Raw genomic sequence first — 26,950 nt, forward strand, 5'->3', positions numbered from 1 at the left:
GTTCAACATCATCATCACCCTATGCCCCCTCGTATTCCATTACCTAGGTTGACCCTGTTCACAGGTGGTAAAGAATGTTCTCTTTGTGAGGTGGGTCAACCCTTCCTTCTCTTTCAGCTCGAAGCACAGGGCAATATCCAGTACCTTCTCTACACTCTAGTTCAGGAATGATTTGACAGTTTATCTCGACTTGAAATAGGTCGCGAAGCAAGACTTGTCAGTCTTACATAGATCAACACCCTTCGAATTGACTTTATGGAATATACGTGATCCACCTCTGGGAACAAACGAAAAAGATTCGAAGAAGTGGAGGAGGTTATATCAATACGATATTGTATGTTTATGTTTATATTTGTGCTTACTACCCTGTCTTGAATTGATGCCTTCAGATCAATCAATACCTCCCCCGCCCTCCCCCTGCCACCCTGCATGAACGGGGGAAATCTTGCCCTGGTTGAGCTTAGTGTACTGATTTCTACGCCATAGCCTGTCCTACACCTCGACGGTAATCGAATACAAAAACATCGAATTGACAAAGAGAAATTACGAAAGCAGATACAGGAATGGCAAGTGAGCCAGGGCCAAGCAGAGGAGGGAGGGGCGAAGGATGCGAAGGATCAGTAGTCGAGGATCGGAATGAGGCTGGGCTCGGGATTGAAGTGGGAGGGTTCGAGGTGTATAAGAGTGTCTCAAGATTCTTTTCTGCCCCAGCAGGTAGATCCCACATTGCAAATGACCATGATGATCATCCTGACGATGAGAATGATATCGGTATCGAACGACATCAAAGTGAATCGCGAAATACGAGACCACCTTGGAGGACATATCTGGGTAGATCATTCTTAGGATTATCATCACCCATAGGAGAATATACACCTACAGACGAATCCGATGCATTTATCGATATATTAAGAAATACTTTTCATGGATTCAGTAATATACCAATCGGGAGTGATATCCAAGTTATCGATCTATCAAATCCAAATCCAAATCCAAATCCAGATCCAGATCCAAACTCAAATTCGATTCTGAATTGCGATTTAGGAGGTCAAGGACAGAATGGTGAAATGCGTTTCGAGATTGATCTTCAACCTGATTTAATTGGATTGATAAATGATCAATCTAGTGATGTATTATATGACGAGCCGATCAAAACCAAAGACGACCTTTGTATCAAACCGAACAAGTGAGTATCTCGTCGCAGCTCGCTCGGAGATGGCAGGATTACCTGTTGACGACTGAACATGAGTTGACGAAATATTGTATGCGATCCCAATAGCCAAACATGTTGGAATTGTCTATCAACAGGACATTCCTATACTTCCTGTCCTGAACCGAAGAATCACAATATGATAAGACATTCAAGAGAAACTCATTTCTTCATCAGAGATTATATCATGCCTGAACAATACCAACATTCTTTAGAATCATATTATTCAATGAACGTAACGGAAGAAGAAAAATCAAGAAGGCTAGAATTGGTGCATTCATTTGTAGCTGGACAAATCTCATCTCAACTTGAAGAAGCTATCTGTTTTATTGACGAAACCAATGTTGATTCCCAAGTAGAAGAAAGTATGGATCAAGATGAATATCTTGATTTACTTAAAGATCAAATGGATGTCAAGAGAAGGAGGAAAAGATGGGATTGGTATGAAAGGATTATGAGATGGGGTTATCCACCAGGTTGGATCACCGCTAAAGGTCAGTCCAATCTCTTCGCAGCAGACAGCAGACAGAAAGCTACGTGAATTAAGTGGAAAGAGGATATAGCTGATCATTTGGATATATAGATCCGATTCAAGAAGTAGAACGGCGTATACAAGCCATTCAAGCTCACGAGAAAGCTTTTGATCGCAATGATGAGGACGACGAAGAGGATCAATTAGAGATCTTCGGTGGCAATTTGGGCACACCAGATCCTTCACAAGATGGAAGTACTTGCTCAAATCAGAGCGAGTCTGATTCGGAAACATCCTATCAAGAATCGCTATATGAGGAATTCACGAAGATTGTCGAAGATGTCCAAGTTGAAGTTGAAAACCAAGAAGAGATTGACATGGAAATGGACAATGATGATTCTGAAGCGTCTTCGACTCCAAGACAGAGTAGAGTGATGAATCTTTCTAATAATGGATTCCCTCCTTCACCTGTATCTCGTATGAATCAATACAAGCGAATCATCAGTGATGGCGTGAACAACTCGTCTACTTCGGAAGAAAAGGCGCAACCATTGTCATCACCCAACAGGAGTCTCCCTCCATCTCCTCCTTCAAATGACTCGGCATCACCACCACCGCCCCCTCCTCCTGATGATCTCCCACCATCACCACCAGCACCTCCTACCGAAGACATGCCGCCACCACCACCACCACCCCCGGAAAACGCACCTCCTCCTGATCCTGATTCAAATAAGGTCGAGTACGATACCCAGTTTCCGCCCACCGCTTCTCGCAATCATAAACATAATGGTAATCCTTACCTGCAGGATTATTACGCTTCTACATCAACACCAAACCGTATCGGTTCGTCTACATCTCAATCTCAGGCTTACTATCAAACTCCATACCAAAGCCAACAATCACACCAAATCCCATACAACCAAACGCCTTATACTCCTCCAACTCCTCGTGCTTCTTCTAACAACAGATACGGAAATACAAGTGGAAGACAAGCGAACTTTAACACACCGTCAAAAACAACACAAGTGCCATCATATAAAGGGATGCACAATTCACAGATGCACACGCAAACGCAGTCACAAATGCCGATGATGAAAAGATGGGTCAAATATCATACCGATTTGTTTGATTCAGATAGACTCGTTCCTTATTGTGAAGGCAGACCATTACCTATTGGATTTTAGGGGATAACTCCATTGCGAATCAATTATTATTGATTGGAAAATTGGAAAAAGGAGAAGGGAAGGGAATGAACCACGGAAGATGAAAATAGTCCTCATTGAAATATATCCTGCATAATTCTAATACAAGTCTGATCGTTCCATGTATGTGTATCAGTGACATGTCATACTCCTACAAGCCCATATCACAGGATATTGGCTGTACTCAGAGACAGCCTCAAGCTGTACAAGGACAAGGATGTGCAGGTCATTTGACATCTGTTATCTACTTTTGATCTGCTTTGCGGCAATAATCAAGCAACTGAACTGCATACATATTCGATTCAGACATTTGGCAACCCAGAAAGATAGACGTAGATATTTTCATTTCTTTTTAAGCGTGAAAGCATATATAAAGTTTGTATATAGGAGACGAGATGGACGAAGGGAAGAAGTGACGGAGAAGAAAAAGCAACAACAATGAAATACTGGATCAAGAGAGAGAGAGATGGTTTATATTTGATGATTTGAGTATTGATACATGTACAGTAAGATTATTGTACATAACTTCTGGGTCGATATGTGACTTGTAGTTTATATGATCACACAATCAGAAAAAAGGGAATGAGGGTGATGTACGAATTATGAAAATGAAAATAATGATAAAGAAACAAGGTTTTTCCCCCTCAAAAGCTCATAGGAAACAAGATAGGTGATAATACAGATACTGTGTAGCCCTTTGGTCCACGCCATTTCATCTGTTGATTCTGTTCGTCTTCCATCGATCGAAAAACAGTGATGGGAAGAATTGAAACGGCAATTTGGTGTTGATATGGATGGCACGCGTGATTTGCGAAACAATGTGCTGTGGTCGTCCGAATCAGAGAGAATAAGGGAGAATCCAATGAATTCATTAAAAGTCGTAAAACTCTTCTTTAACTCCATGGATGTTCTAATGCGACGTGACACGCGCCTATTTGAATTGATCTTCGATTGTAACACAAATGGATAAATGAGGTCACTTCGACCAGAGTTTTCACAAAGGCCCTTTTACTGATCCATTCTACCGATGACGTCCATTGGATCTTCACCTATAGCAGCGAAGAGGACTGCATCTCTACCTTTCGTTACGGGTTGAGGTTGAGGTTGCGGTATAGATTTGACTGGTATACCTTGATTTATCTTAGTGTTACCATTTCCATTGACTGTTCTTTGAGATGGCCATGTACCCATTCTTGGTAAACCATGACCTGCAGTTCGGATCCCGGAATGGTTTGTTGGGTTCGCGTTCGCATGCGAAGGAATAGAATAAGGTGCTCCGGCTCCTCCCACAGGTCGAGAAGAAGTCATGGTATTCGTAGGTCGAAGGGGTGATGGTTTGGTTATGGCAGGTGTAGTGGTCGAAGGTGATGGGGGTGGCATAGAGGGTGGATGTGGATGTGTTCCGTTCTGCAACATTCTTAAACCGTATTGACCATGTTCACCTGAATTGAGATAATGGTACTATACGTTGTTCATACCATAATCAGCACTCCGTCTCAAGGGCTGGCAGATAACGCGAAGAAGATAACGGGAAACAACAAATGGACTCGGGCTCAAGACGGCAATAGAAGGATAGTCAACTCACCTTCAAACCGTTCATTTGTCTATACCTCTTGTTGCATCCTGCGCCGACGGCACATACAAATGGTCTGTTCCTTTCCTCCGCTTCTTCCAAAGATAAGCCAAGATCAACAGCATCATGTATAGCAAAGTCGCATTGACTATCGAGATTATCTTACGATCAGCAACTTCCTCATGAGTGACTACACGAGCAAAAAGACTTACCCCTTTTGTTGATGATATTTCAAACCATTGCTTTGTTTATAAGCTTTGTTACAACCTGGATTAGGACATCTCCAAGGCTTGTGACTTGAGAACAAGGAAGGTTGTGGTAAAGTTGGTTCAGACAATAATCCATTCAGACCTTTATTTGGTGTTGTATGACCAGAGGACAGGATTGAGCCTTCCTCTGCTAATTCTTCTTGTGGCGTTGTAGTCCCACTTACACTAGGACCAGTACCTGTACCGGTAGGCAAGGTTGAGCCCGGTTTCTGCTGAGAAGGTGGTATAGTTGGAATACCTAAACTTGATACAGCAGAAGCGAACAATACCCCAGGAGCAACAGCAGTCGGTACTGTTGATTTAGCGTCTTCTGTATTGGTTGCAGTCGTTGTCTTCGGACCAGCAACCACTTCGTTGAATGCTCGATCAAATCTCTTTTGTTGAGCGGCAGGTCGGATTCCGCCTCCTGTTGAACCTAGGAAACTTGGCCTGGCAGGATTGATTTTAGGTTGTGGGAATACGGGTGATGGCTGAGTTGATGTACTTGGAGTAGCTAAATTTCCTTCGGGTGGTGATGATCCTGCTGAACCTGTTCTCGTCAGAGTGAGATTAGATGCTTTGTTTGTATTTCCATTCGAGTTTGGCATTGTATTTGAATTTATATTAGCGGCTAAGGTAGGTTCTGTCTCTGGTAATGATTGCAGTACATCCGATAGTTTCAAAGGTGATTTACCGACTGATGCTTGTTCAGTTGGAGTCGTCGCTTTACTTCCTGAAGTTGGTAAAGGATATGATGGAACAGGGACTGGATTAGTCAAATGTGGTGATATACTTGATCTTGCCGATGTAGTTGCAGTTCTGTTTTGGCCATTTGATAGTTCCTCTTCTATATCATCCATTTCCAAATCCATTGCATTTGTGACAGGCGAGAAACCACCTGGATTACTGTTATTATTACTAGACGTTGAAGATGTATTCGGTATTGAAGATGATGTTGGAGGTATATTTGGATCTGAAAATGGATGACAATCTTCAACATGTTCTAACAGGTCATGTAAACCAGCATGGGTTTTACCACAACATTCATAAGCTTTCGTCAACTCAGCATCTGATCGAGGCTTGTTCATCATGTTATGTACCTGTGATTTCGAATAGGATGTACCGAGAGACATTGGTTGATGTTGAAATGATAACATTGATGCAAATGAATTTGATAGAGTTCCATAACCAAAACCGCCTTCACCGCCATTACGAGACATTGAACTTGCGACTGCTGCATATGATCTTCTCTGATATGATGAAGACATTGATCCTGAAGGTAGGTTGAACGCATGTGCTGAAGCGGCGAATGATGATGGATCCATCGTTATTGATGTTGAAAATGGTATCGTAGGTGAATCACCACTAATTTCAATTTTTCCCCAAAAAGAAGCCAAATGAGCTGATGTGAATCTCGGTACGATAGGTACTCGTCAAGTTACTCACCCTGCATCACCATAAAACCTAGCACCGTAACTTCCCATTGGACCTGATCCACTCAATCCATTACCCCACTTGACACTTCTCGGTTTATTCTCGAATGAGAATCCACCACCATCTGTGAAATTGATCCCTGCCATACCACCATATGAGATTGGAGATGCGTCCATCCTGACGGATGAAGGTCCACCGAGATTACCACCGTGAGGATTGGATGAACGTTGTTTGGGTGCCGGTACCGGCTGCGGAGGTGGTGAAGGCATACTGCGTGGTGGTCGTTGAGACAGTGTGTCAACGGGTTGGAAGGATAGACGAGTGTGGGTATCACGAGTGGCAAAAAGGGAGTCGTGTGGGATGTTACGTTTTGACTATATACTCTGATACAGTTTATAAAGTACCGGATCCGAGATGACTAAGATCTTTTTTGGTCTTTTGGGCAAAGGAATCTGACGACCCTCTTTGACTGTTCTTTCCAAGATACAGTCTTCTTTTTCAGCGAACGACCAGAGATTATCTTCCTTGATCCTTGGTCGTTGGGTTGTCGATATCCGATGTGAGTGAAGCTGATATCAATAATTGAGGGTTATTGATCTGTTCTGAAAGTTGAACGGTGGGTCCGTGCATCAAGCAAATTAGTCCAGATTCAGTGGCGGAGAGAGGGATTGTTGTGTTGGACCGATTACACAATTTGATCTCCTTTTGAGTGAGCTGTCTGTCTGTCTTGATCTATCAAGCTACTTTGCTCTTTTTGCGTGTGTAGATTATCTTTGCGAATGTAACAATGATGGAAGCAGAGAGTGAGTTTATGGTGTGAGATCGTATGGTGAGTAATCATCCATATCATTTTCATATCATTTATTATTATTTATGATGGAAATACGGATGCGGTGTGGAAAATGGACTTTTTAAGATTACCTAGTTTGAAATTTACCCTGAAGGAATAACCACACATTAGATCTACCACATTGGGTAATAATACTGTATCAGTCTATAACCACGTGGGAGCTACACTTGAGTATTCGCCGCCTTACAACCGTGCACGGACATGCCGCGGTTTTCACGAACAATAATGCCACATCATTAACACAGAGCGGGGTGATAGCGGGTTTATCCTTATCAAACCAAGAGAGGTATCATGGTAGGTGGAGGTCATTCCCCCCCACTTCGTCTCCAAGTAGGTGATAGCAACAACAACAGCGAGAGTGATGACGATGAGGATAATAACAATAAGAAACATATCAGTGACAATCGTAAAGTACTCATATAGACAAGCATCAGCCAAGATAACTTGTAAAACTATTATACCTGTACTCTGCCGAATGGATATGACAATGATACGATGAACGAAACAATATCCCATTTTCACATACGACCCGTCATAACGGATTTGTACCAATCAAAGGATTTACTGGACTTATCAGGTGAGTAGGCTAAGGTTCATGAATCCTAAAATACTGAAACACTTTCATGTAGGACCATCAACACCACCTCAACCTTCGACTGCCTCACCATCTGCATCAACATCAACCGCTTCACCTTCCTTATTCTCCTCAGCGACATCGATAGCCTCAGCTGCAACCAGAAGAGCCGCAGCTGCAAGTGCGAATATCAGCTCCCCGTCCTCCTCGTCATCCAATAAAGAGATAAGATGCGTAGAAGGATATGGCCAGAATCTGTATATCGGAAATTCAGATGGGACTGTTGAGTGGTGGACTTGTGAGGCCGCTTCGGCTGGGAACGGTGTGAGTACCATTCTTCTCGTCCTTTTGTTAATCAGATACTTGGACCACATGGACAATGTGTTTGCTTATTAAGATAACAAAATCAGATGAACGGATGGATCATGAAATTTCGTCATACTTTGTTCCCGAGAAGACCGGTCAGTAAGATTTATGTCTTGCCTAAAATACTAAAAATATTGATAATATCAGGTAAGTCAACATAACTGCTTCCCATCGTGTCTTATACTGTCGCTGAATATGAAAATGAATGGCTTGTATAACAGATGGTACACTACACACTTTGGCACTACCGAATCTTGAACCGTTACCTTCATCTCATGTACCGCCGTTAAGAGGTGTAGTATCTGTCATTTTGAATGATGAAGAATTAGATTGGGGTGGACCTGGATCAGAAGATCCAAATTACCAAATGACGGTTGTGGTAGTACGAAGAAAAGGTCTAGGTGTTTATAAGCTTGGTAACAGGATGAACAGTATCAAGGTGTGTACTAACCGTCGTCTCTATTTAGAGTATATCGACGATATTACAGGTTCAGCTGATACAGTGTGTCTCTGGATATAGGAAATACCATTACCTTCTTCACCAACACATCATGCCTTATTTTCATCTTATCTATGCACATCCATCCCTTCAGTCCCTGTATCACCTGAAGAATCATCCCAAAATCTGTACAGTATAATAGATTTATCAGACGCATCTTTAACTGAAGTTTTACCTGTGTCACAAATCGATCCAGCAGTATCTGAATTTGAAGCAAATCCAAATATAGTTGTAATACCTGGAGAGAATGAATTCTTAGTTACGAGCTATACAGGTTCGACGACAATGGGGGTTTTCCTAAATAATCAAGGTGATCCAGTTAGAGGAACGATGGAATGGTCAAGTCATCCTTTATCTATTGGTAAGTACCTACCTACTCTTGTCTTTCATACGCCCTTGACGGCTCGGCATACGTGTTGATATAGTATTGTTCCAATAGCTATCGAATCAGGTTACATAATAGCTTTATTACGAGATCAAAGTGTAGTAATACATTCTTTGAACGATCTCGAAAAACCTATACAAACAATCAAGCTTGAATCAACGTTAGATGCATTCGGAATAACCTATTCACCGTATGGTGTATCTGTTCGAGATTTGATTAGAGATGAACGAATGACCCCTTATCGACTAAAACTACTGGGAGGAACGTCATCAACTGTCTCAAAAGATGTAGTCGCTCAACAAGCTTCACTTGATGAGGGAGTCGTAGAATCCAATGATCACGCAGAACCACTATCGCCTGATGTGACTTCACCTATAAACGAAGATCCGCCTTCTGGATCAGGATTAACACCCCCTTCTTCACCAATTCCACTCATCAAAGCACCTATCACACCTCAACGTAACGCTTCTTTACAAACGTCAGCTGCAAGCTCGAATACGAATAGGGGTCCATTTTCAACTGCCATAGCGGAAACGATGATCATTTCACCTCATTCGATTTTATCGCTAATTCCAACGTCGATCATAATGAAGTTAGAAGGATTCTATACGGAACGGCAATTCGATCAAGCCATCACATTAGTAGATGAAGAAAGAAGAAAAGGTAGAAGAGGTGAGATAGATGTTGATAAATCAACTCATCACCAAACTATGAAATACTTGAATCTCTATTTGGCCACTTCATTATTTGAAGAAACTTTGTTCGATAAATCGTTGGACTATCTTATAAAAGCGAAAATAGATCCTAGATTGATAGTGAGATCTTTCAGTGATCTTAGAGGTAAATTGATTGGAAGTGAAGAAACTATAGATGTATTTAAAGGCGTCAAAGATATCTTGGAAAGAATCAATTCTGTTGAAGATATTAGTGAGTATCACAATCTTTCCCTATACAGATATCACCGATCTCTACGTACATCACGAAAGTGGTATGATCCCAGTTGTCCACTGGCCTTTACCTTCTTTCAATAAAGTTCGATACGAGAAAGCTGATGTCCTAAACCACAGTTTCGAGAAGTATAAGAAGAAACTATTCGCCGCATGTCCAACCTAATTCAGCTACATCTCCTGAAACGAGCGTGTTACGGAAAGCAATGTTAGAAGAGGCTAAAGACATGTTAACGGAATACTTGAGGAGAACAAGAGTCTCAAGGAGGAAGGGTGGCGGTTCAAGGGGTGTCGATAGTAGGAAGATTGATATCGTGAGTTCTGACATCGTTCTTGCCCTTTCCATCTCTTTTTGGCAAAGAAAGCGTGCCATCCAGGTGGACAGACGGGTAGGAAGTGGGAGAAACGGCTGCCACGAGAAGACGGTTAACTGCATAGTATCTGTACAAGACGTAACATGAGATTGGAAGGACATTGACTGCAATGATTGACCCCGGTGAGACCTCAAGCTGACTGCCCAAACTCCTATAACAGGTTATCGATACTACCTTGGCTAAGCTATTAGCAGAAAAAGGGACTACCAATGAACTTCTTGCTCTACTGGCAGCTCCAAACGATTGCGTCCTCACTGAATTGGAACCATTCTTGGCTCAAACGCCATATGTCTTGGCCACTGTTATGAGAACGCAAGGCAGAGTGGACAGGGTTTTGGAATTGCTGAAAGAGTGAGTCGGGTTCGTTCTGACGATCTCAGTATTGAATTGAAAAAACCGCGTATCGAGAGGTGTGTGAACAGCAATGACCATAGACTTGCGGCGCAGTGTTATATTCCGAATTGAGAGTAGCGTTGTTATGGCAAGATGTCAGCTGACATGACGCACAACATCACAGAATAGCAGAATCAGATACTCCCGATCCAATATGTGAAGATCCAGTTGAAGAATTAGCACAACAATTGGAATCCATCAAAGAACCTGAATTATTCTTGAACTATGCACTATGGCTAATCAAGAAGAAACCTTCTAGGGGATTATCAGTGAGTCGCTCGTGTTTTATCTCAGAAGAAGTAGTCCCAACTGATAAACTGATATGATGTTGGAGTAGATTCTGAAGTCTCAAAATACCAAGACAGGAATCAAATTAGATGATTTGTCACTGGTAGAGAAACTGAAAGAGATAAATCTTGAGACCTCGAATAAATACCTAGAACATGTCGTGGTCAATAAACGATCGCCTGATAGATCTTTACATGAACAATTACTAAAAGTGTTACTGGATCAAGCTGAAGAGTTGTGTCAAGATGAAGGTGTCAAATATCATCTAGAAGAGTTAGGTGAGCGTTTATTCGCTTTTCAACCGACTTTTCGTACTGATTCGTTTTCTTGGTAATAAAAACACACTTGCAGACGCCGAATATCGACTGGAACAATCACCAAGACCATTCATCATTTTCTTGGCTGATGTAGCACCTGAAACACCTATCAAAACGAATAGACTAAAAATGATGTTATTCCTCCAAGGAAGTCCTTTCTACGATCTGGAAAATGCTTCCAAGAGATTGGAAGAGATCAAAGAATTGAGATTTGAATTGGCTGTTGTATATGGACGGGTGAGTGGGGTTTTGCATCTTCTTTGACTGTGGATACAGGGGGAATAAGGTCGTGAAATTCTCCTTGCTATTGTTGTCCAACGTAGTGATGATAAGAGTGTTCTTGTCGTGTATGGAACTACAGAAGGGGGAAACGAAAAATAGCTTTATCATCACTGGGGGAATTCATGCTGATATCTGTTGGGGGTACTCTCCATAGCTCGGAAAACATCGATTATCACTGTCACTGTTAGCTCTAACAATAGGAGACTCAATTTCAGCTCAGACCTATTGTAATACCAAAGGAGAGATCATACCTCCCAAAATCGCTAAATCAGTTTCGAAACAGATCAAAGGCCTAGATTCATGGGCTAGTCTAGGTGAAGTTGGACGAAAGAAGAAAGAAGTCAAAGAAGGAGAAATGAAAGGTTTGGTCAAAGATCTTCTAGGTGTTTACATGAGTGATAGGTGAGTTGGTCTCTCTGATCCAGATCAAAGGCATGAGAAGCGAGAGGAGGGCACAGACATGGCTAAAACAAGTCGTCGTGATTCGTAAAGCGAAGCTGACAAAGGACTTTTACTCGAAACACAGCAAAGGGACTTCTAGACAAGCTGCAGCATTACTCAACGCTCAATCCGTTCATCTCGATGTGTTGGAAGTGAGTCACCGTGTTTTCCCAATTCATGATACGTGAACGACGAGAAAAGCGGTGGAAAGCTAATCGTTACGTTGGCGAACAGGTACTAGGTCAAATGCCAAATGATTGGCCATTAGATGAAGTCTCGTCATTCCTGAAAAGAAGTATAAGGAGAGGATTACATGATAAGAGCACTTGGGGTGTCATGAAAGCTATCTCCGCAGGACAAAATCTAGAGGTGAGCGAGATTCAATCTGGTCCGACGAACCGAGGAGCATAATTCTTCGGTTTTTGGGAAATGTTCTAGATGGCATTAGCCAGCATTCTACCCATAGAAACAAGTTTGGGCTGATCTTTGACTGACCATAGGTCTCCGAGGATTATTTAGACAGGATACTTCAGATCCCACCTATAGTCCGAGATGGTCCAGGGGAAACGCATGATGGTGGTGAAAATGTGCAAAGTCACGGGAACCGAGACGAAATAGTCAGTCCTGATGAAGGCAGTATACCTGAGAAAGAATGGAATACATTTGAAGAGAAAGGTGCAGACAACCAATTTGGTGAGAGCGACGTCGAGGAAGGGAAAGAGACCTATGAAACGACCGATCAAAGTGGGAATGGAGACCATGGACTTGGAATAAAAGAGGGTTATGTGGTTGATGACCAATCTGCAAATAATGAAGGTCTTGTGTAAACACGTCTCTCTGGAACGGATGGATCAATGGTAAACGATGTTGGATAAATGAACGTCGATTTCAGTACTAATGTACGAGACTTTATACCTTGCATACTTGATATACCCAAACACAAAGATAAAGTACTATGATATGAATTAATGCATAATGAATTAATGCAAAATGAATCAATGCTACAATACATACAGAACTCTAGCGATCTGTTACTAACCTTTTCTATTCATCTATGCTATACCCGCTATCACCAAGTCTCGGCATCATTGGCATGTTCATTCTCGATACTTTACTCCAACTTCCACACATTATCATTTGTCAAACCCAATTCGCCCAAAATGCCTGTAATGGGACCTTGGCCTAGATTAGGTGTCATATCTCCACATAGAGGTCTCATCAACCTAGAAACCACCGCATTGAATCAATATCCGATTTCCATAATCGCATTTCCCATTATATTCGTACTCAACCCTGCCTGGACCAAGTCGAACATCGATCGCACTCGCAAATCACACTGAACGGGGAGATGAAGTAGAGTCTAGTAACTTACATTGGAGGTAAACAAATCAAGACCAGAATATTTCTCTTGTTCCCCTTTACCTCATCTCGTAATGAGTTTATTATAGTTTCTTTCGGTATGAAACCAGGATTGATCCTTGTCACTTTCAATTGATCACCGAATTTATCTTGAAGACAAGGTATGAATGATTTATCTATATTTGAAGAAGACCAATCCTCTCTTCCTTCCAAAGGCAACGAATGGATCAAATGCAGTTGAGGCTTGGAGTGATTGACCGTAGATGGAGCAGCAGTAGGGGTAGAAATAGAAGAAGAATTAGGAGGATGTTGTGAAGGGAGTTTTGAAAGAAGTTGAAGGAATGGTGAAATCGCCGTTCCAGTTGATATCTACATATCAATCGATCATTAGCTTGAAGCTTGATGTAATGTACACTAAGCGACTTTTTGTTCAATACAGCACGTGAAGATGTGAAATCACGGCAGCTCATGTAAGACGATTCTACTCACCATGATGATCTTATCATATCTGTTTGGAAAAATTGAACAAGTCGGTATCGGACCTCTTATTCCTACTTGATCTCCATCTTTGAGATTGTGTACGACTCTGAGCACGATCAACAGGGCAACAACATTTCAGCCGAGTTCCACTTTTTCTTTCGCTGAATCACAAATCACACATAGAGTGATTGCATCGCGTGCGTAAGAAGGAATTTCGCTCACCGTCCAACTTCACCCCCTCTTACTCTCTTGACGACCATTCTGACTTGATCATCTTTTGTAGGATCGTTTATCGGTGTATAGGGTCTTTCAATTTGTATATCAGGTGATTTAATCATCATATGTTGAATGACTATTTCCCATTCTTTCTTGTCATCTTCACCTTGTTGATTTTGTTGATTCTGTTGATCTTGTTGACTTTGTTGACGCTCAATACCAGAATTCGCTAAAGACCCATCTCTCCTAAATGGTTTCATGAAATACTCGATCGATTTAGAAGGTATATCCACTGTTATTAACTTATGTTGAGGTGAGATAGTCTTTGTACAAGAGACCGTTTGGTCAGAATATAAATGCGGTGTTATACCAGGTGAAGAAGGTAAAAAGAAATACGTAGTAGGTATCGTTAAGCCTAAAAAGGTGATTGCTATCCTACGTCCAAACCATCTCGATCGATTCGTCGTCCCATCTGAAGATGTCGAAGAGGATGATGTGGATTTTGACGTAGAAGCGAATTGACGAGATAGCACTCGTTTGGTAAGTATTTCGCTCTTACTGAAGAGTTGCCGTTGTTTTCGGGTACACCGTGTGCAAGTTGATCTGGCAGTTGATAATGCCAACATTGTGGTCGTTTCTGGATATGTGAGACTGGTGATAAGGTTCAAAGTGGACAACCTCCATCTCCTATATTTTTTTCAACTTGTTCAGAGTATTAATTGTATTCTGAAATCTCATCGATCATCTACAAACACTCCAAATAGTTTATCCGGAGTTTATCCGATTGCTTCCGCCACCAATCATTTACTCACTTCGCACAATTCAACTCTTCAACTCTTTAGTATAAACTTCTTCTTCTTGCACAATACCGTACACAGCACAGTTGACCATGCCTCGATCGCCTTCACCCGACCATCGGAGGGAAAGGGAAAGAGACAGAGATAGGCGAGACAGGGACAGGAATAGGGATGGAGACGATGATAGGAAAGCATCCAGCTCAAGACGTGATGAGAGGGATAGGGATAGAGACAGGGATGGGTCTAGAAGAGACAATAAAGATAGAGACAGAGACAGAGACAGACACAGAGATAGGGGAAGAGATAGATACGATGATGATGAAAGAGATAGGAAAGAGAAGAAGCGTGATAGGAGTCGAAGTAGGAGTAGGGACAGAAGTCATAAAAAGGACAAGAAACGAAAAGAGTGAGTAGTATAACTCCCTTCTCTCCATTCAATAAGGGATTCATACGGTGTCCGTGTTATCATTACAAAGAGTTAAGAGACTGACATGTGACCTTTAGCTCTCGAAGTCCATCACCGTCTGCCGTCGCCAAATCCAAACGGAAAGAAGCCAAAGCAGCGGCCAAAGCAGCCTCAAGAAGAGAAGCTGAATTAGAACAATCAAGAGCTTTAGCCGAATTATCAATGTACAGCGCCACCGATAATCCTTTCCACGATGCGAATCTAGGAGAACAATTCAAGTGGGGTAAGAAAATCGATAAAGAAAAGAAAGCAGGAATGTCCGCGGACGAAATTTCAAGGAAAGATGCAATAAGGAGACAAGAAGCTAAAGAAGAATTAGAAAGATTGAACAAGAGAAGAGCTGAAAGAGAAGTAGAATTACAATTAAGGGAAGAAGAAGAAAACAGAATGAAAAGATTAGCGGAAGATGCACAAATGGCAGAATGGATAGCTAAAGAAGATGATTTCCAGTTGGAGCAATCAAGAAGAAGAGCAGGTATAAGATTAAAAGAACAACGTGCAAAAGCAATCGATTTCTTAGCTATCAATCTGAGATTCGCAGATCCAAAATCCGTAGCATCAATCACCACAACAGCCGTTGGAACATTAGCGAATCTAGATGATCCGAATTCAGTCAGGAAATCAGAAATTGATAGACAAGAGGAAGAAGAAGGTTGGGGTTGGGCAGATGCAGGTTTCGAATTTGAAATTGATGAACCTTGGAAAATATTCGATAATTTAAATCTTGAAGACTGTGTTGAACTGGAAAATGATATCAAAATGTATCTGAGTTTGGAAAAATCGCCTATCAACATTGAATTTTGGGAAGTAAGTGATATTTGCATCTCTCTTTCAGCCTGTTTCCTTTGGTAACCAAATCCTCAACAAGACATTTTAAACCTCTTTGGCGGGATAAGATGTAGTAATATACCGTTCAGAAAGGCTGACTTTCATTCTAGGCGATGCAAGTAGTCTGTGCATATAATCTCGAAAACCTTCGCGAACCCGAACGTGCAGAGGGAGGGAGGTTGTTCGACAAAGAAGTTGACAAATCAGCAAGTAATATCGTGTCTGGACTGAGTCTTCAACGATTAATCGAATTGGAGAATAGAACAAACTCGATGCTGAGAAGCGGTCAACCTGTTGATGGTGAATTCTGGGATCTGGTTTTGAGAAAGATCCATGTCGAGAAAGCTATCGTGAGTGGATGATTCTTCTCCACCAGAGACAGATCATTTGGACTACATACAACGATCAGTGCTAATCACCATACTTGACAGGCCAAGCTTAACTCAATCCACGAAGTCGTATTGAAGAATAGACTGGAACAATTCAAGCGTCGACAACGAGAGGATGCAGCCAAGGTCCAAGCAGAATTAGGAGGAGTTATAGTCAACAAAAACGAGAATCAATTCGGTGGTGATATGCATGCTGATGCAGGTGATGTTGCTGAGGAACTGGAAGACATCGAAGAAGATGAAGACGAAGATGATTACGTTGAACCTTACGATACAGAAATGTCACCTCCGCCTGCCGATCCAAGGACAATGATCTTGGACGAAAGACGACTACCTATTGTAGATGAGGAAGATGAGTTGAGGGCTCTGGTGAGTTTTCACTTGTATCTCTTTCCTTGATGTACAAAAGCTGATACGACTTGTTGTGTCACTTTCAGTTCGCCGCCAGACATTCAATAACTTCATCCACGTTCATTCCTAAACATGCTAGACCATCGGCCACCACGGTCGAGTCAGTATCGAGACCTTCCGCAGCAGATTTAGAAGCAGAAAGGATATATAGGGCAGAGGCAGAAAGAGAAATGAACGAATATGGATCAGACGAAGACGATGAAGAATTCGGTGATTTGGATGACGGATTAGCGATTCCTTCAACATACGATTGGTCAGATAGATATAGACCGAGAAAACCAAGATTCTTCAACAGGGTTCATACTGGTTACGAATGGAGTAAATACAATCAAACTCATTACGAGTGAGTAAAAATCATTCCTTGCTCGATGGGCCTTTGAATAGAAAGGAGAAACGAAAATGAGCACTGATATGATATTATGTTCCACAGTTCCGATAATCCACCTCCTAAAGTTGTCCAAGGGTATAAATTCAATATCTTCTATCCTGATCTAATGTAAGTGGCCCTCGTTGCCTTTCACCCATCGAGATGATTTTCTCCTCCTATTTTCTTCGCATTATTTACCTAAAGCAAATGAAGGCTAACTCGCATCACAGTGACAAATCCAAAGCACCTACATATTACCTCAAACCTATTCCTGATGACCCAGAAACCACAATGATCGTATTCACTGCTGGACCACCATATGAGGATATAGCATTTAGAATCGTGAGGAGACCATGGGAATATTCACATAGGAAGGGATTTAGAAGTACTTTCGATCGAGGGGTCCTACAGTGTAAGTCTCTTTTACAGTTCGCTATCGATAATATTTGTGAAACTGGTCAAAGCTGACAATCTCCGTTCGACTAGTGTACTTCAACTTTGGGAGAACGTTCTACAGGAAGTAAGCTGGTTATCGGAACTAGCTTCTGCAAAGCAAACGCAGTACAGTGCGAGTATGTAAACCTGGAGAACGCAGCAGGGACTACGATTCTGTTGATATTGTGTCAATGCATGTTTGACGTTTACGGAGGCATACAACTAATGGAATAGTAGCAAAAGCGATACAGGGTATTTGAGTGCTGGATATGAATGGTTACAAATGATAAAACCCCTTTACTGTAACAAAATTGTGAGAAACTTATACAACTAGGATCTGATGTGTTACCGACATATTCAATATCCTACGCCGCGACACCTTCCCATTCTTTCACCTGATAAGCATTACCACCACCTCTTCTAATAGCTTTCAACAATTCTCTCCTTTCTTTCCTTGATTTCTTCTCCTTGATTCCATCCCCTCTTATAGGTGCAGTATTAGGTTCATCCGCCCAAGCTGCTATCTCGTATGCGTTTGCCCTTTGTTCACTCTGCAAAGACAGTGTCAAGTTGGAATGACGTCGAAGTCGTTGATGGAATCTGATCCAAGATGATATCTGACCAACGGAAAAAAGACAAGGTATCAGTGTTGAATGGTCTTTAAGTTGTGTTTTATGGACTATATGGGTCTACCAGTGTATAGCATCTCCTCTGATCCATGCCAAGAGTAAAAGAATAAATAGAGTATGAATCAAAAATCAAGAATGGATGAAAAGAGAAAACTCACTTTTATAAATAATACTAAAGCAGTCAAAGCTAGAACGATAACACCAGCAGCGACTGCAGTCCTTACTATTTTGGAAGTAGCGTAAGAATATACATAAGTGTCACCATCTGAAGTTGAACTTGAATTTGAATTTGAAGATGACGCTGAGGAAGGTGTATTCGTAAGTAAAAGTGTAGATGTAGCTATTCCATTTCCGATAGAATTGGTATATGTAGTTGTGATAGTATATGTTGTTGACATTGTCGATACGATGGTACCTGCTGTTTCGAGTGAAGGCATTTTGATAGATTATATATTCATAGATTGGTCCATTACCTCAGTGTCTGCAGTCGCCATCCCTCCTTCCCTAGCTGGTTGTAATTGTCAAGTATGTTTGCTGGTCTCGTAACTGATTCTTCTTTTACGTTAGTAGTAATAAGCAAGTCTGAATGCAAAAGAGAATGAATTACGACGAGGGAACAAACCATCTTGGGGGGGATTGGACTCTGACCCTAATTTCGACAATAGGCACACAAACTACGGCCAGTAACGCGCCTAAATGCCTCGACACCGTTTCCCAATCAAATCTCCCCTATCCTCTCTTCCCTCTTCGTTATCGAAATACAAGTACAACACATCTCCATTCTCTATACTTTCAGGTTTTCACTATAATTACACACTCGACAAATAAATATGTCACGAGCAGCAATCGCATCACTCTCTCGACCACTCGCATCTTCTGCTTCTTCCTCGTCGAGAGTCGCACTGACGAAGAGATACGCTTCTCATGGGCCCAGTTACAATCCACCTTCAGGGTATCTATTCGGTGAACGAGTGAGTGATTGATGCACATACTCGTTCAGGTGATTGTAGGACATCAGGGGAAGATACAGAAAACCTACGATTGGATCGGTGGATCGTTGGATCGTTGGTATTGGCGGGAAAGGGAAACAGAGAGAAAAAGAAGAAAGAAAAGAAATAATGGGTTTGGACATAGAACCGGGTCTAATACGTGAAAAACGTTGAATAATAGCGCTGATGGACTTATTAATAGCCACCTAAAGACGGAAAGAGAGTGAAAGAAACTTGGGAGTGAGTGATTATTTCTTCAAATAGAACGAGAACATCCAGAAATCCAATTCTGCTCCTGCACCGACAACGTGCCCTCAGACGGTACTTGAGACAAGTTATCTGGCCAGATATCTACATAAATCATTTGCCAGATATCTGCATAAATCATCACAAGAACAAGACGTCAACCCGAATTGAATAGATAGATATTCCTGAAACAGTTGGGGCATCATACTGTCTCTATAATCAGTCGTTGACCATACCTTTCTCTGTCACATAGAAACATATACTACATTGGAATGTTTGGTGGAATGGCTTTAGCAGGTGTTGTAATAGCATATAAACCTGATACCAGGTTAGTTCGAAATCTTTTCTTTCGTCGAGTTCGCCAATGATAAGTTTGGCTGATCATCTCTCGTTCTCCCCTTCTTTCTACGAACCTATCGTCGAATTGGTTGTTTTCAATCACTCCTCCATTTAAACAAACAAACAATATCGTTCAAACCTGATTTACTGTATCCCACACCCTTACAACACGGCAGTATCCAAACTTGGGCTTTGAAAGAAGCTAGAGCTAGATTAGATGCAAGAGGTGAAGAATGGGAATACAAGCCCAAGTCAGCTTAGATCTGATTGATCGTGTAGGATTAGTGTAGCGAGGATTATAGGACGAGATGCATCTTCTGATCAGCTCTAGACTTGTAACAACCTGAGCAGATGACAGTGCATTCTTCTTCGTTAAACTGATCTGCAAGTTGATATCAACCAAGGTCTATCTCGCAAGTCGTCGTTCTACATCCCCGTTGATTCCTGATACCCGTTAGTCATGTGAAGCAGAACCAGCTTTAGAGTCTTACTAACACAGCGATAACTCGCCGAACTGACATGAAAATAGACAACGTCAGAATTCTACAGTGCATATGATGTGACTAGATTGTATACATCCCCTTCCTAATCCTCCTGTGGCTCGCAGGGCCAAGACCTGGCATGTTGGGTCGTATCAAGCTTCCTTCTCAGCTGCTCTTTTCTTTTTCCACTCTTCCATTCTCGCCCTCCTTAGTCTCTTCTTCTCCTCTTCGTCGTCTACCTGTGTCACCAAGCTCTCGTGCCTTTGACCAGGCAGTACTGTGTGACCTGTCTCGCGAGGCGGTAGTGTTTCATCTTCAGGAGGTGGTGGCAGTATCGTATCCTCCGGAGCCGGAGGTATCACCTCTTCTTTTGGCGGTGGTGGTGGTGGAGATGGTGGAGATGGTGGAGGTGTTCCCTCTTCTTCGTTCTGACTTTCATCACTATCACTATCACTATCACTTGCATAATTGCCCAATCCACCTAAACCTTTTATTTTCTCTTGCTTCCTTTTCTCTTCGTCGTTCTTTTTCCTCAAATCATCTTTGACCTTTTCCCAAGTTTTCTTGTATTGTCCCTTGAGGAAGAGGAATCGATCATCTTTAGAATGATTTGTCAATATCCTCAATTCCAGTATTGACGGATTAGGTGATATTGATATTGCTTTGGCTGTATGTTGCATCAAAGCTAATATAGGTTCTGGTGGCTAGACGTGAATTCTGTGTTAGCTGGTTGAATTCTTCATTCATTTACAATGGTGCCGGGGGTCGCGAAGCGATTCAGCCATATTCGTATCAGGTGAATGGGTTCAGCAGATTTGGAGCGTACAGTACGTAGCTTGAATGCATGGGAGCGGGGACTATCCAATCACAAGTACACAGAATGACAAAGGGGGAAAAGGGTACTAACCTCTTCATCATCATTCCAACCTTGTTTCTGTTCCGAGATATGGATATTATCCTCCCTCTCTCTTTCTTTCAATCGTTCGTTCCTCAGAGCTTCGATCCATTTCTTCTTCTTCTTAATCTCGTGAGCTTCAATTTCTTCTGGATCGGACAGGTAGAAAGTCTCTTCTACATCGGAAGGTAATGAGTTCCAAGAAGAAGATGAGGATGCTGGTGATGATGGGGTATATCGAGATGTGGATGAAATGGGAACGGTGAGAGAAGGTAAAAGATGAATTATATCGTGTCTACCCAAAAAAATGATATAAGCATATGACATTCCATCCTTCGAATGAGATAACGTGTAAAGTGTACATGATAGTATTATCCTTCTCTACTCTTCCAGATATCTCCTACGTATCGTACTCTTAAAATTGAGTAACAAACATCTACTATCCAGCCATAGGAATATCATTTTCCACCTTATTCGTACAAAGCGTCTTTCTCAGTCTGATATTATTCATGAAGTTATGTCCACGTTTTGAAATTACACAAAGCCTTTCTCCCTTTATTGTTTTAGTTTCGAGTATTAGGAAGAGCCAAAAACCTACCTATCAGCCCACACTCCCCTCTCCTCCACTCCTCCTTCTCCTTCTCTCTCTTGATCATCCACTTCCAACTCTCCGGCATATCGTATCAGTCCTAAGCCAGATCTAGTATCTCTCGAAGCTACTTCGCTAGCTATATCATGTTGGTTGTACACCAATTGAGCTTCATAAGCTTGTATATAAGCTATAGGCGGGATTTGAGTGGTAGTTGATGAATTGGATGACGTTGAAGGACCACTTCGAGATGATTGAGAATTATGATTCGTTTCGCGACGATGCGGTGGATGCGATCTCTTTGACGGTCTAGGATACATCTCCAGAAATCGATTCTGACGAGTCGAGCGAGCTGTGATAAGGTAAACAGAAGTGGAAGAAGGACAAACAAAGGGAAGTAATGTCCGTTGTAACGCAAATTTAAGCGATTTCGTCGGGTATGAAAACTGATTTTCCGAATGAAACTAAACCACCTAAAACCAAACTGAGTGCGTGAAATGCGTCCCTCTGCCAAGGCAAAGTGAATCTCTGTGGATGCAATGGACGTCAAGACGAATAGCAGTGATAATCATAGGGAGTGGTAAACACGACTTCATACATGATATATGAACAAAGCGGGTATATCAAACGATCCATCTAAGAACAATTTTGTGGTACAGGATATCTAATTTCGTTTTCGATTACTTTCAAAACAATGGTCTCCCCTGCAACATACATCTATTCCGCATCTTTCCGTATCTACTTGGATGTACATGTACACTAATCCTCTTCATCACCTGAGCCACCCTGGACCTCATCCTCTTTGCTGGTATTTGCGAAGAACCAATATTTCTGAATGATAAAGATCAAATCGAATCCCAGTGATAAAGCTGATAAACCCATTTTTGCAGGATTAGCTATTATACCACCTGCATCACCATCGATATATATTGATGAGACAACCAATTGTGCGAAGGAGAATATGGATCCGATTAGATCCTGTATACACAATACAATAAATGCAGATTGTTCAGCACATAAAAACGGGAAATTCATAGTATATCAGTAATTTTACTCACACAAATGACTACACCAATTGCGAAACCTTCTACACTCCTCAAATTCCAATTCAATACAACCTGAGGGATGTATTTGACCATGGAGATGAATAATTTGATTGATGAAATGAGATACAGCCAATCTAGGAATTGATATTTACCATACCAAACTAATATAGCTGAAATGATCGATGCTGCGAATACACCCAAAAGAGCTAGTTGACAAGTCAAGGAAGGTCTCGTAGGTGTATCTGATATCAATAAATTACTTTTAAGATTATCTTGATCTTGATTATTGAGTAACAATGGCTCTTCTTCACCTCTCCTGGAGGGTGTTTGCCTGGGTCCGGGTCCGGCTCTGGGTTTGACAGATGATCGTCGAGAATAATACCACACTTGAATTACGGTGATCGTGGAAATTAAAAGAGCATGTAAAGAAAACGCTAGATCTGATTTCGATATTTGAGGTGAATGTCCATCATGTCTTGATTGATATTGTTTCTTTGCTATAGGAGAGAAATAAGCTCCCCAAGACCATATTGTCAGTGCTAAAAATCCAACCGGGTTGATATAGATGAAATCTGGTGAAAGACCCGTCGTCCTGTGATAATCAGCAAATCAGCCCTTAACATATAAGCAGGATTCTTCATTGGGTCAGCGTATGGACTCAGGTGGTCCCACCAAGTTTTGAAGTCTTTGAGCTTGAGCGAGATTCAGTGCTCCTATACTCACTTTTTCCGTTTGTAGTTCAATATCAATTGAGGGTAGAACGAGTATGACCAAGCTACGAAGTAGATCACTCCAAAGACCGATACCAATGCGTTGGCAAAAGGATGATCGTCTACCTTGACTGTAGCCTCTGCCATCTTGCTGTACTATCCTATCTGACTTGTGGTCGACAGTGGTGGTGTGAACATCAGTATGAGGAACAAGAGGATAGCATTGAGGACATTCTTTTCACTTATTTTAAATGCCTCGGTGTGATCCGATCGCAATTGCTAATGATGTTCTCAGGCACGCATACAAATTACTAATAATGGCGCATATTTGAGGCAATTTGACAACAGACGGAATCAAATTAAGCTACTATTGACCACGTGGAATGCGATCTTCAGGGGTGGCGATTTGATGAAATAACAAAAATAATCTATATCCCCATCTATCCATCTATCTCCTACGCAGCTTTCATCCTTCTATCCACCTTTCCTTGGGGAAACCTACTCGTGAACGGTCAAGATGACGATACCCTCACTTCAATAATACACTCCTTCAGCATATCAGCGACTTGCATTTCAAACTTACACCAAGGTCTGACGACTGTGCACTGGTCAAATATCAAACCGCCTCATTCGACCGACAATTTCGATAACGCAGCAGACATACCTTTAAGAGAATTTCAACAACGAAGAACGATTAAGCCGAGAGTTACCTTCTGTGAAGCAATCTCGTCATGGCATCATCAACATCGTCGTTTGGTCGACGATTCATTCCTATCCCATCTCAATATCAGGTGAGCTAAAATACCGTTCCATACAGTACCAAGTCACAGCTGACGTTTTTGACTAGATTTACGAGTAGGTGTTAAATAATATCCACCTGAAACATGTTAGACGATTGACATATTAACATCCTGATTGTTTGTTTAGCTCATATACGATAGATCCACAATGGCAAATCAAATTCACAGTAGTATGGACATCCATTCTCGCTTTTTCCTTCCTCATATCAATACCATATATAATACATTCTATCCGAACAGGACGTCTTTATTCTGGTCTATCAATCCAAGAATCATTCGAAAGTCCCACACGCTCTCGCTCTGCTCCCGAATCTGCTCTTTTATCCGAGGATAAACGGCAATCCAAGACGGAACCAAAGTCGAATACTTTCTTATCTCGTTCATTTACCGGTGTAGGAGCTATGATTCAAAGTGTAACATTATGGACTTTACCTATGCCAAATTTGACCTGGTGGAAAGGTCAGGTAGGAGATTGTTGTAGAAGAGCTTATTTCACACTTGGCGTATCACAAATTATATTAGTTGTGGGTTATATGGCAATTGTTATATCTTGTTTTGTGGTCGGTGCTGAATTGACACAAAATGCCAATAGACCAGGTGAGTATTTTCAATCGAAAGTTTGTACGTGTTAATGACTTGACTAATGACTGTATCTGCTTTGGGTGATAATAATATTTAGGATTCATCGCACTTTCACAATTACCTGTGATTATACTATTATCACTTAAATCACCGTTACCATTACCCATTTTTCTCCCTTCCTTGTCGTACGAACACTACAATTTCCTCCATCGATGGGCTGGTCGAACTTTGTTCGTCACTGCAACAGTTCACGGTGGGATGTGGATCAACCAATTCATCAAAAATAACGAATATGATCAGATTACAGCTGAAAAGAGTAAAAGAGGTATTTTGGCTTTTGCTTTAATGGGTATGGTCGTAATAACTAGTCTAAAACCTATCAGAAGAAAATGTTATCAACTTTTTTGGATCGCGCAGTGAGTTGAGATCGATCGTTTCCGGTTGTCCCGGTCAACCCAATTCATGCCAGATTGGAAACGGACAAGTGCTAAGACATCCCCTTGTGTGACTTGTAGCGTGATGTTCTTCGTGGGATTCTTCGCTGCTATCTCATACCACACGCCATATAGTAGACCTTGGATCTATCCATGCGTGGCTATCTACGCATATGATCTATTCGTCAGGATTTTGAGATATAGAATAAAAGATGCAACTCTGGTACCTGTTGATGAGACCTTGACGATGGTAAGTCAAGTCTCTTCAAGCAATAACACGTCGTCCTCCTATATTCGTCGGATTTCTGACATTCGCTTCGGTGGATCACAGATACATATACCGGATTGTGATTCTGGATGGTTACCTACTCAACATGTATTAGTCCGAATATTGAAAGGTTCAGGTATATTCGAATCGCATCCTTTCACAATAACCAATGCGCCTTCAACGCCATTTTCAGCATCTCCAAGAGGGATTATTTTATATGCTAAAGTATCGGGAGATTGGACTAAAAAGTTACATCATATGTCTAAAGACCTTTCGAACTTGGAAGTCGGAGATGATATAGAAGAAAGAGAGCAGTTCTTAAAACATGAAGTGGACAGTGAAGGAAACAGAAGCAGAAATCAACAGAAAAATCTATTCGATAATCATCCAGGCTGTAAAGTTAAAATCATGATTGATGGTCCATATGGTGGATTGAAGTTGGATCTGGGCAATTACGAGAATGTTTTACTAGTCGGTGGTGGAAGTGGAATTACTTTCATACTAGGTTCAATAGAAGAAGCTTTGAGAGTTAAGCAAATTGGACATGGTAATGGTAATGGTCCGAAAAAGGTTGATGTAGTATGGGTAGTCAAAGATTTATGTGAGTCATCAATCTCATGTATCTCACTGAAAATGCTCGTTCTCGTTTATATCGACATCAGACTGATTCTTAAAGCGATTTTCTTCGGTTCATAGCTACGATAGAATCCATTTCACCTACTTTATCGTATTTATATAGATTATCGAAAAAGTTGAATTTGCAATTAACTTATAACTTGTATCTAACTGATCCACCACATCCATTACCACTTGCGCCAAGTATATTAACTTCAAATACGACCTTGTCACCTTTTAGACCAGAAGTAGCTCAACTTGTTAGAGAAGCATTACCATTACCTCCTTCCACTTGTATAGAATCACCCCTCGAACGGGGAGAAGAGTTGCCACAGTCCCATTCCCAAACCCAAACCCAAACCCAGACCCAAACCCAAACGCATCCTCATCAAGGCGAAGGAATAGGTCATTCAGGTGGATTGGCAGTGGTAGCTTGTGGACCGCAAGGTATAGTGATGGAAACTAAAAATGCAATAGCAAATTTGAGTATAACGGAAAGGATAAATTGTGGTGGTATTGCATTTCATGGTGAATCTTATACTTTGTAGAAATTTATTATACAAATTTAAAATGTATTATTAGTAGTCAATATTATTGAAGTCGGAAGTAACTCCAAACAAATACGAGTTTGGATGATTTCCCATGCTTCGGGCAAACATCATAACGCCTCTCCATGCCAAATTGATTCATGTAAATCACCATATTCATATGTCAATCGTAATA

At 41.4% G+C, this 26,950-nt stretch overlaps 10 protein-coding genes across 10 annotated transcripts; 5 read left to right on the plus strand and 5 right to left on the minus strand.

The window, feature by feature from the left end:
* Window positions 1–21: 21 nt before the first annotated feature.
* Window positions 22–2,866, plus strand: IL334_003190 (uncharacterized protein; the record flags this gene model as incomplete). The annotated part of the gene is made up of 6 exons (XM_062934926.1): window positions 22–90; window positions 200–334; window positions 487–505; window positions 556–1,186; window positions 1,280–1,704; window positions 1,794–2,866. The coding sequence occupies 6 exons, from the start codon at window positions 22–24 to the stop codon at window positions 2,864–2,866; spliced, it is 2,352 nt and encodes a 783-aa protein (XP_062790977.1).
* Window positions 2,867–3,892: 1,026 nt separating this feature from the next.
* IL334_003191 (uncharacterized protein) lies at window positions 3,893–6,408 on the minus strand (the record flags this gene model as incomplete). The annotated part of the gene is made up of 4 exons (XM_062934927.1): window positions 3,893–4,345; window positions 4,470–4,605; window positions 4,670–6,070; window positions 6,152–6,408. 4 exons carry the CDS (start codon window positions 6,406–6,408, stop codon window positions 3,893–3,895), a joined length of 2,247 nt encoding a protein of 748 aa, XP_062790978.1.
* A 1,076-nt stretch (window positions 6,409–7,484) lies between these two features.
* Window positions 7,485–12,682, plus strand: IL334_003192 (uncharacterized protein; the record flags this gene model as incomplete). The annotated part of the gene is made up of 15 exons (XM_062934928.1): window positions 7,485–7,566; window positions 7,619–7,887; window positions 7,974–8,076; window positions 8,151–8,368; window positions 8,450–8,789; window positions 8,868–9,740; window positions 9,881–10,074; window positions 10,295–10,485; window positions 10,652–10,796; window positions 10,865–11,093; window positions 11,167–11,369; window positions 11,569–11,816; window positions 11,941–12,007; window positions 12,090–12,224; window positions 12,356–12,682. The coding sequence occupies 15 exons, from the start codon at window positions 7,485–7,487 to the stop codon at window positions 12,680–12,682; spliced, it is 3,624 nt and encodes a 1,207-aa protein (XP_062790979.1).
* Window positions 12,683–12,966: 284 nt separating this feature from the next.
* IL334_003193 (uncharacterized protein) lies at window positions 12,967–14,536 on the minus strand (the record flags this gene model as incomplete). Its single annotated transcript, XM_062934929.1, has 4 exons — window positions 12,967–13,078; window positions 13,228–13,583; window positions 13,704–13,800; window positions 13,917–14,536. The coding sequence occupies 4 exons, from the start codon at window positions 14,534–14,536 to the stop codon at window positions 12,967–12,969; spliced, it is 1,185 nt and encodes a 394-aa protein (XP_062790980.1).
* Window positions 14,537–14,799: 263 nt separating this feature from the next.
* Window positions 14,800–17,692, plus strand: IL334_003194 (uncharacterized protein; the record flags this gene model as incomplete). The annotated part of the gene is made up of 8 exons (XM_062934930.1): window positions 14,800–15,113; window positions 15,212–15,980; window positions 16,112–16,351; window positions 16,433–16,759; window positions 16,828–17,144; window positions 17,232–17,297; window positions 17,399–17,580; window positions 17,655–17,692. The coding sequence occupies 8 exons, from the start codon at window positions 14,800–14,802 to the stop codon at window positions 17,690–17,692; spliced, it is 2,253 nt and encodes a 750-aa protein (XP_062790981.1).
* Window positions 17,693–17,968: 276 nt separating this feature from the next.
* IL334_003195 (uncharacterized protein) lies at window positions 17,969–18,669 on the minus strand (the record flags this gene model as incomplete). The annotated part of the gene is made up of 2 exons (XM_062934931.1): window positions 17,969–18,220; window positions 18,391–18,669. The coding sequence occupies 2 exons, from the start codon at window positions 18,667–18,669 to the stop codon at window positions 17,969–17,971; spliced, it is 531 nt and encodes a 176-aa protein (XP_062790982.1).
* Window positions 18,670–19,062: 393 nt separating this feature from the next.
* Window positions 19,063–20,067, plus strand: IL334_003196 (uncharacterized protein; the record flags this gene model as incomplete). Its single annotated transcript, XM_062934932.1, has 4 exons — window positions 19,063–19,203; window positions 19,424–19,461; window positions 19,721–19,795; window positions 19,983–20,067. 4 exons carry the CDS (start codon window positions 19,063–19,065, stop codon window positions 20,065–20,067), a joined length of 339 nt encoding a protein of 112 aa, XP_062790983.1.
* Window positions 20,068–20,440: 373 nt separating this feature from the next.
* Window positions 20,441–22,092, minus strand: IL334_003197 (uncharacterized protein; the record flags this gene model as incomplete). Its single annotated transcript, XM_062934933.1, has 3 exons — window positions 20,441–20,992; window positions 21,196–21,478; window positions 21,782–22,092. 3 exons carry the CDS (start codon window positions 22,090–22,092, stop codon window positions 20,441–20,443), a joined length of 1,146 nt encoding a protein of 381 aa, XP_062790984.1.
* A 439-nt stretch (window positions 22,093–22,531) lies between these two features.
* IL334_003198 (uncharacterized protein) lies at window positions 22,532–23,675 on the minus strand (the record flags this gene model as incomplete). Its single annotated transcript, XM_062934934.1, has 3 exons — window positions 22,532–22,750; window positions 22,831–23,410; window positions 23,542–23,675. 3 exons carry the CDS (start codon window positions 23,673–23,675, stop codon window positions 22,532–22,534), a joined length of 933 nt encoding a protein of 310 aa, XP_062790985.1.
* Window positions 23,676–24,259: 584 nt separating this feature from the next.
* On the plus strand, window positions 24,260–26,775 carry IL334_003199 (uncharacterized protein; the record flags this gene model as incomplete). Its single annotated transcript, XM_062934935.1, has 7 exons — window positions 24,260–24,319; window positions 24,376–24,383; window positions 24,456–24,925; window positions 25,008–25,326; window positions 25,426–25,594; window positions 25,676–26,213; window positions 26,309–26,775. The coding sequence occupies 7 exons, from the start codon at window positions 24,260–24,262 to the stop codon at window positions 26,773–26,775; spliced, it is 2,031 nt and encodes a 676-aa protein (XP_062790986.1).
* Window positions 26,776–26,950: the final 175 nt, after the last annotated feature.

This window comes from Kwoniella shivajii, chromosome 4 (genome assembly GCF_035658355.1).
Source record: "Kwoniella shivajii chromosome 4, complete sequence".
Classification (NCBI taxonomy): Eukaryota; Fungi; Basidiomycota; class Tremellomycetes; order Tremellales; family Cryptococcaceae; genus Kwoniella; species Kwoniella shivajii.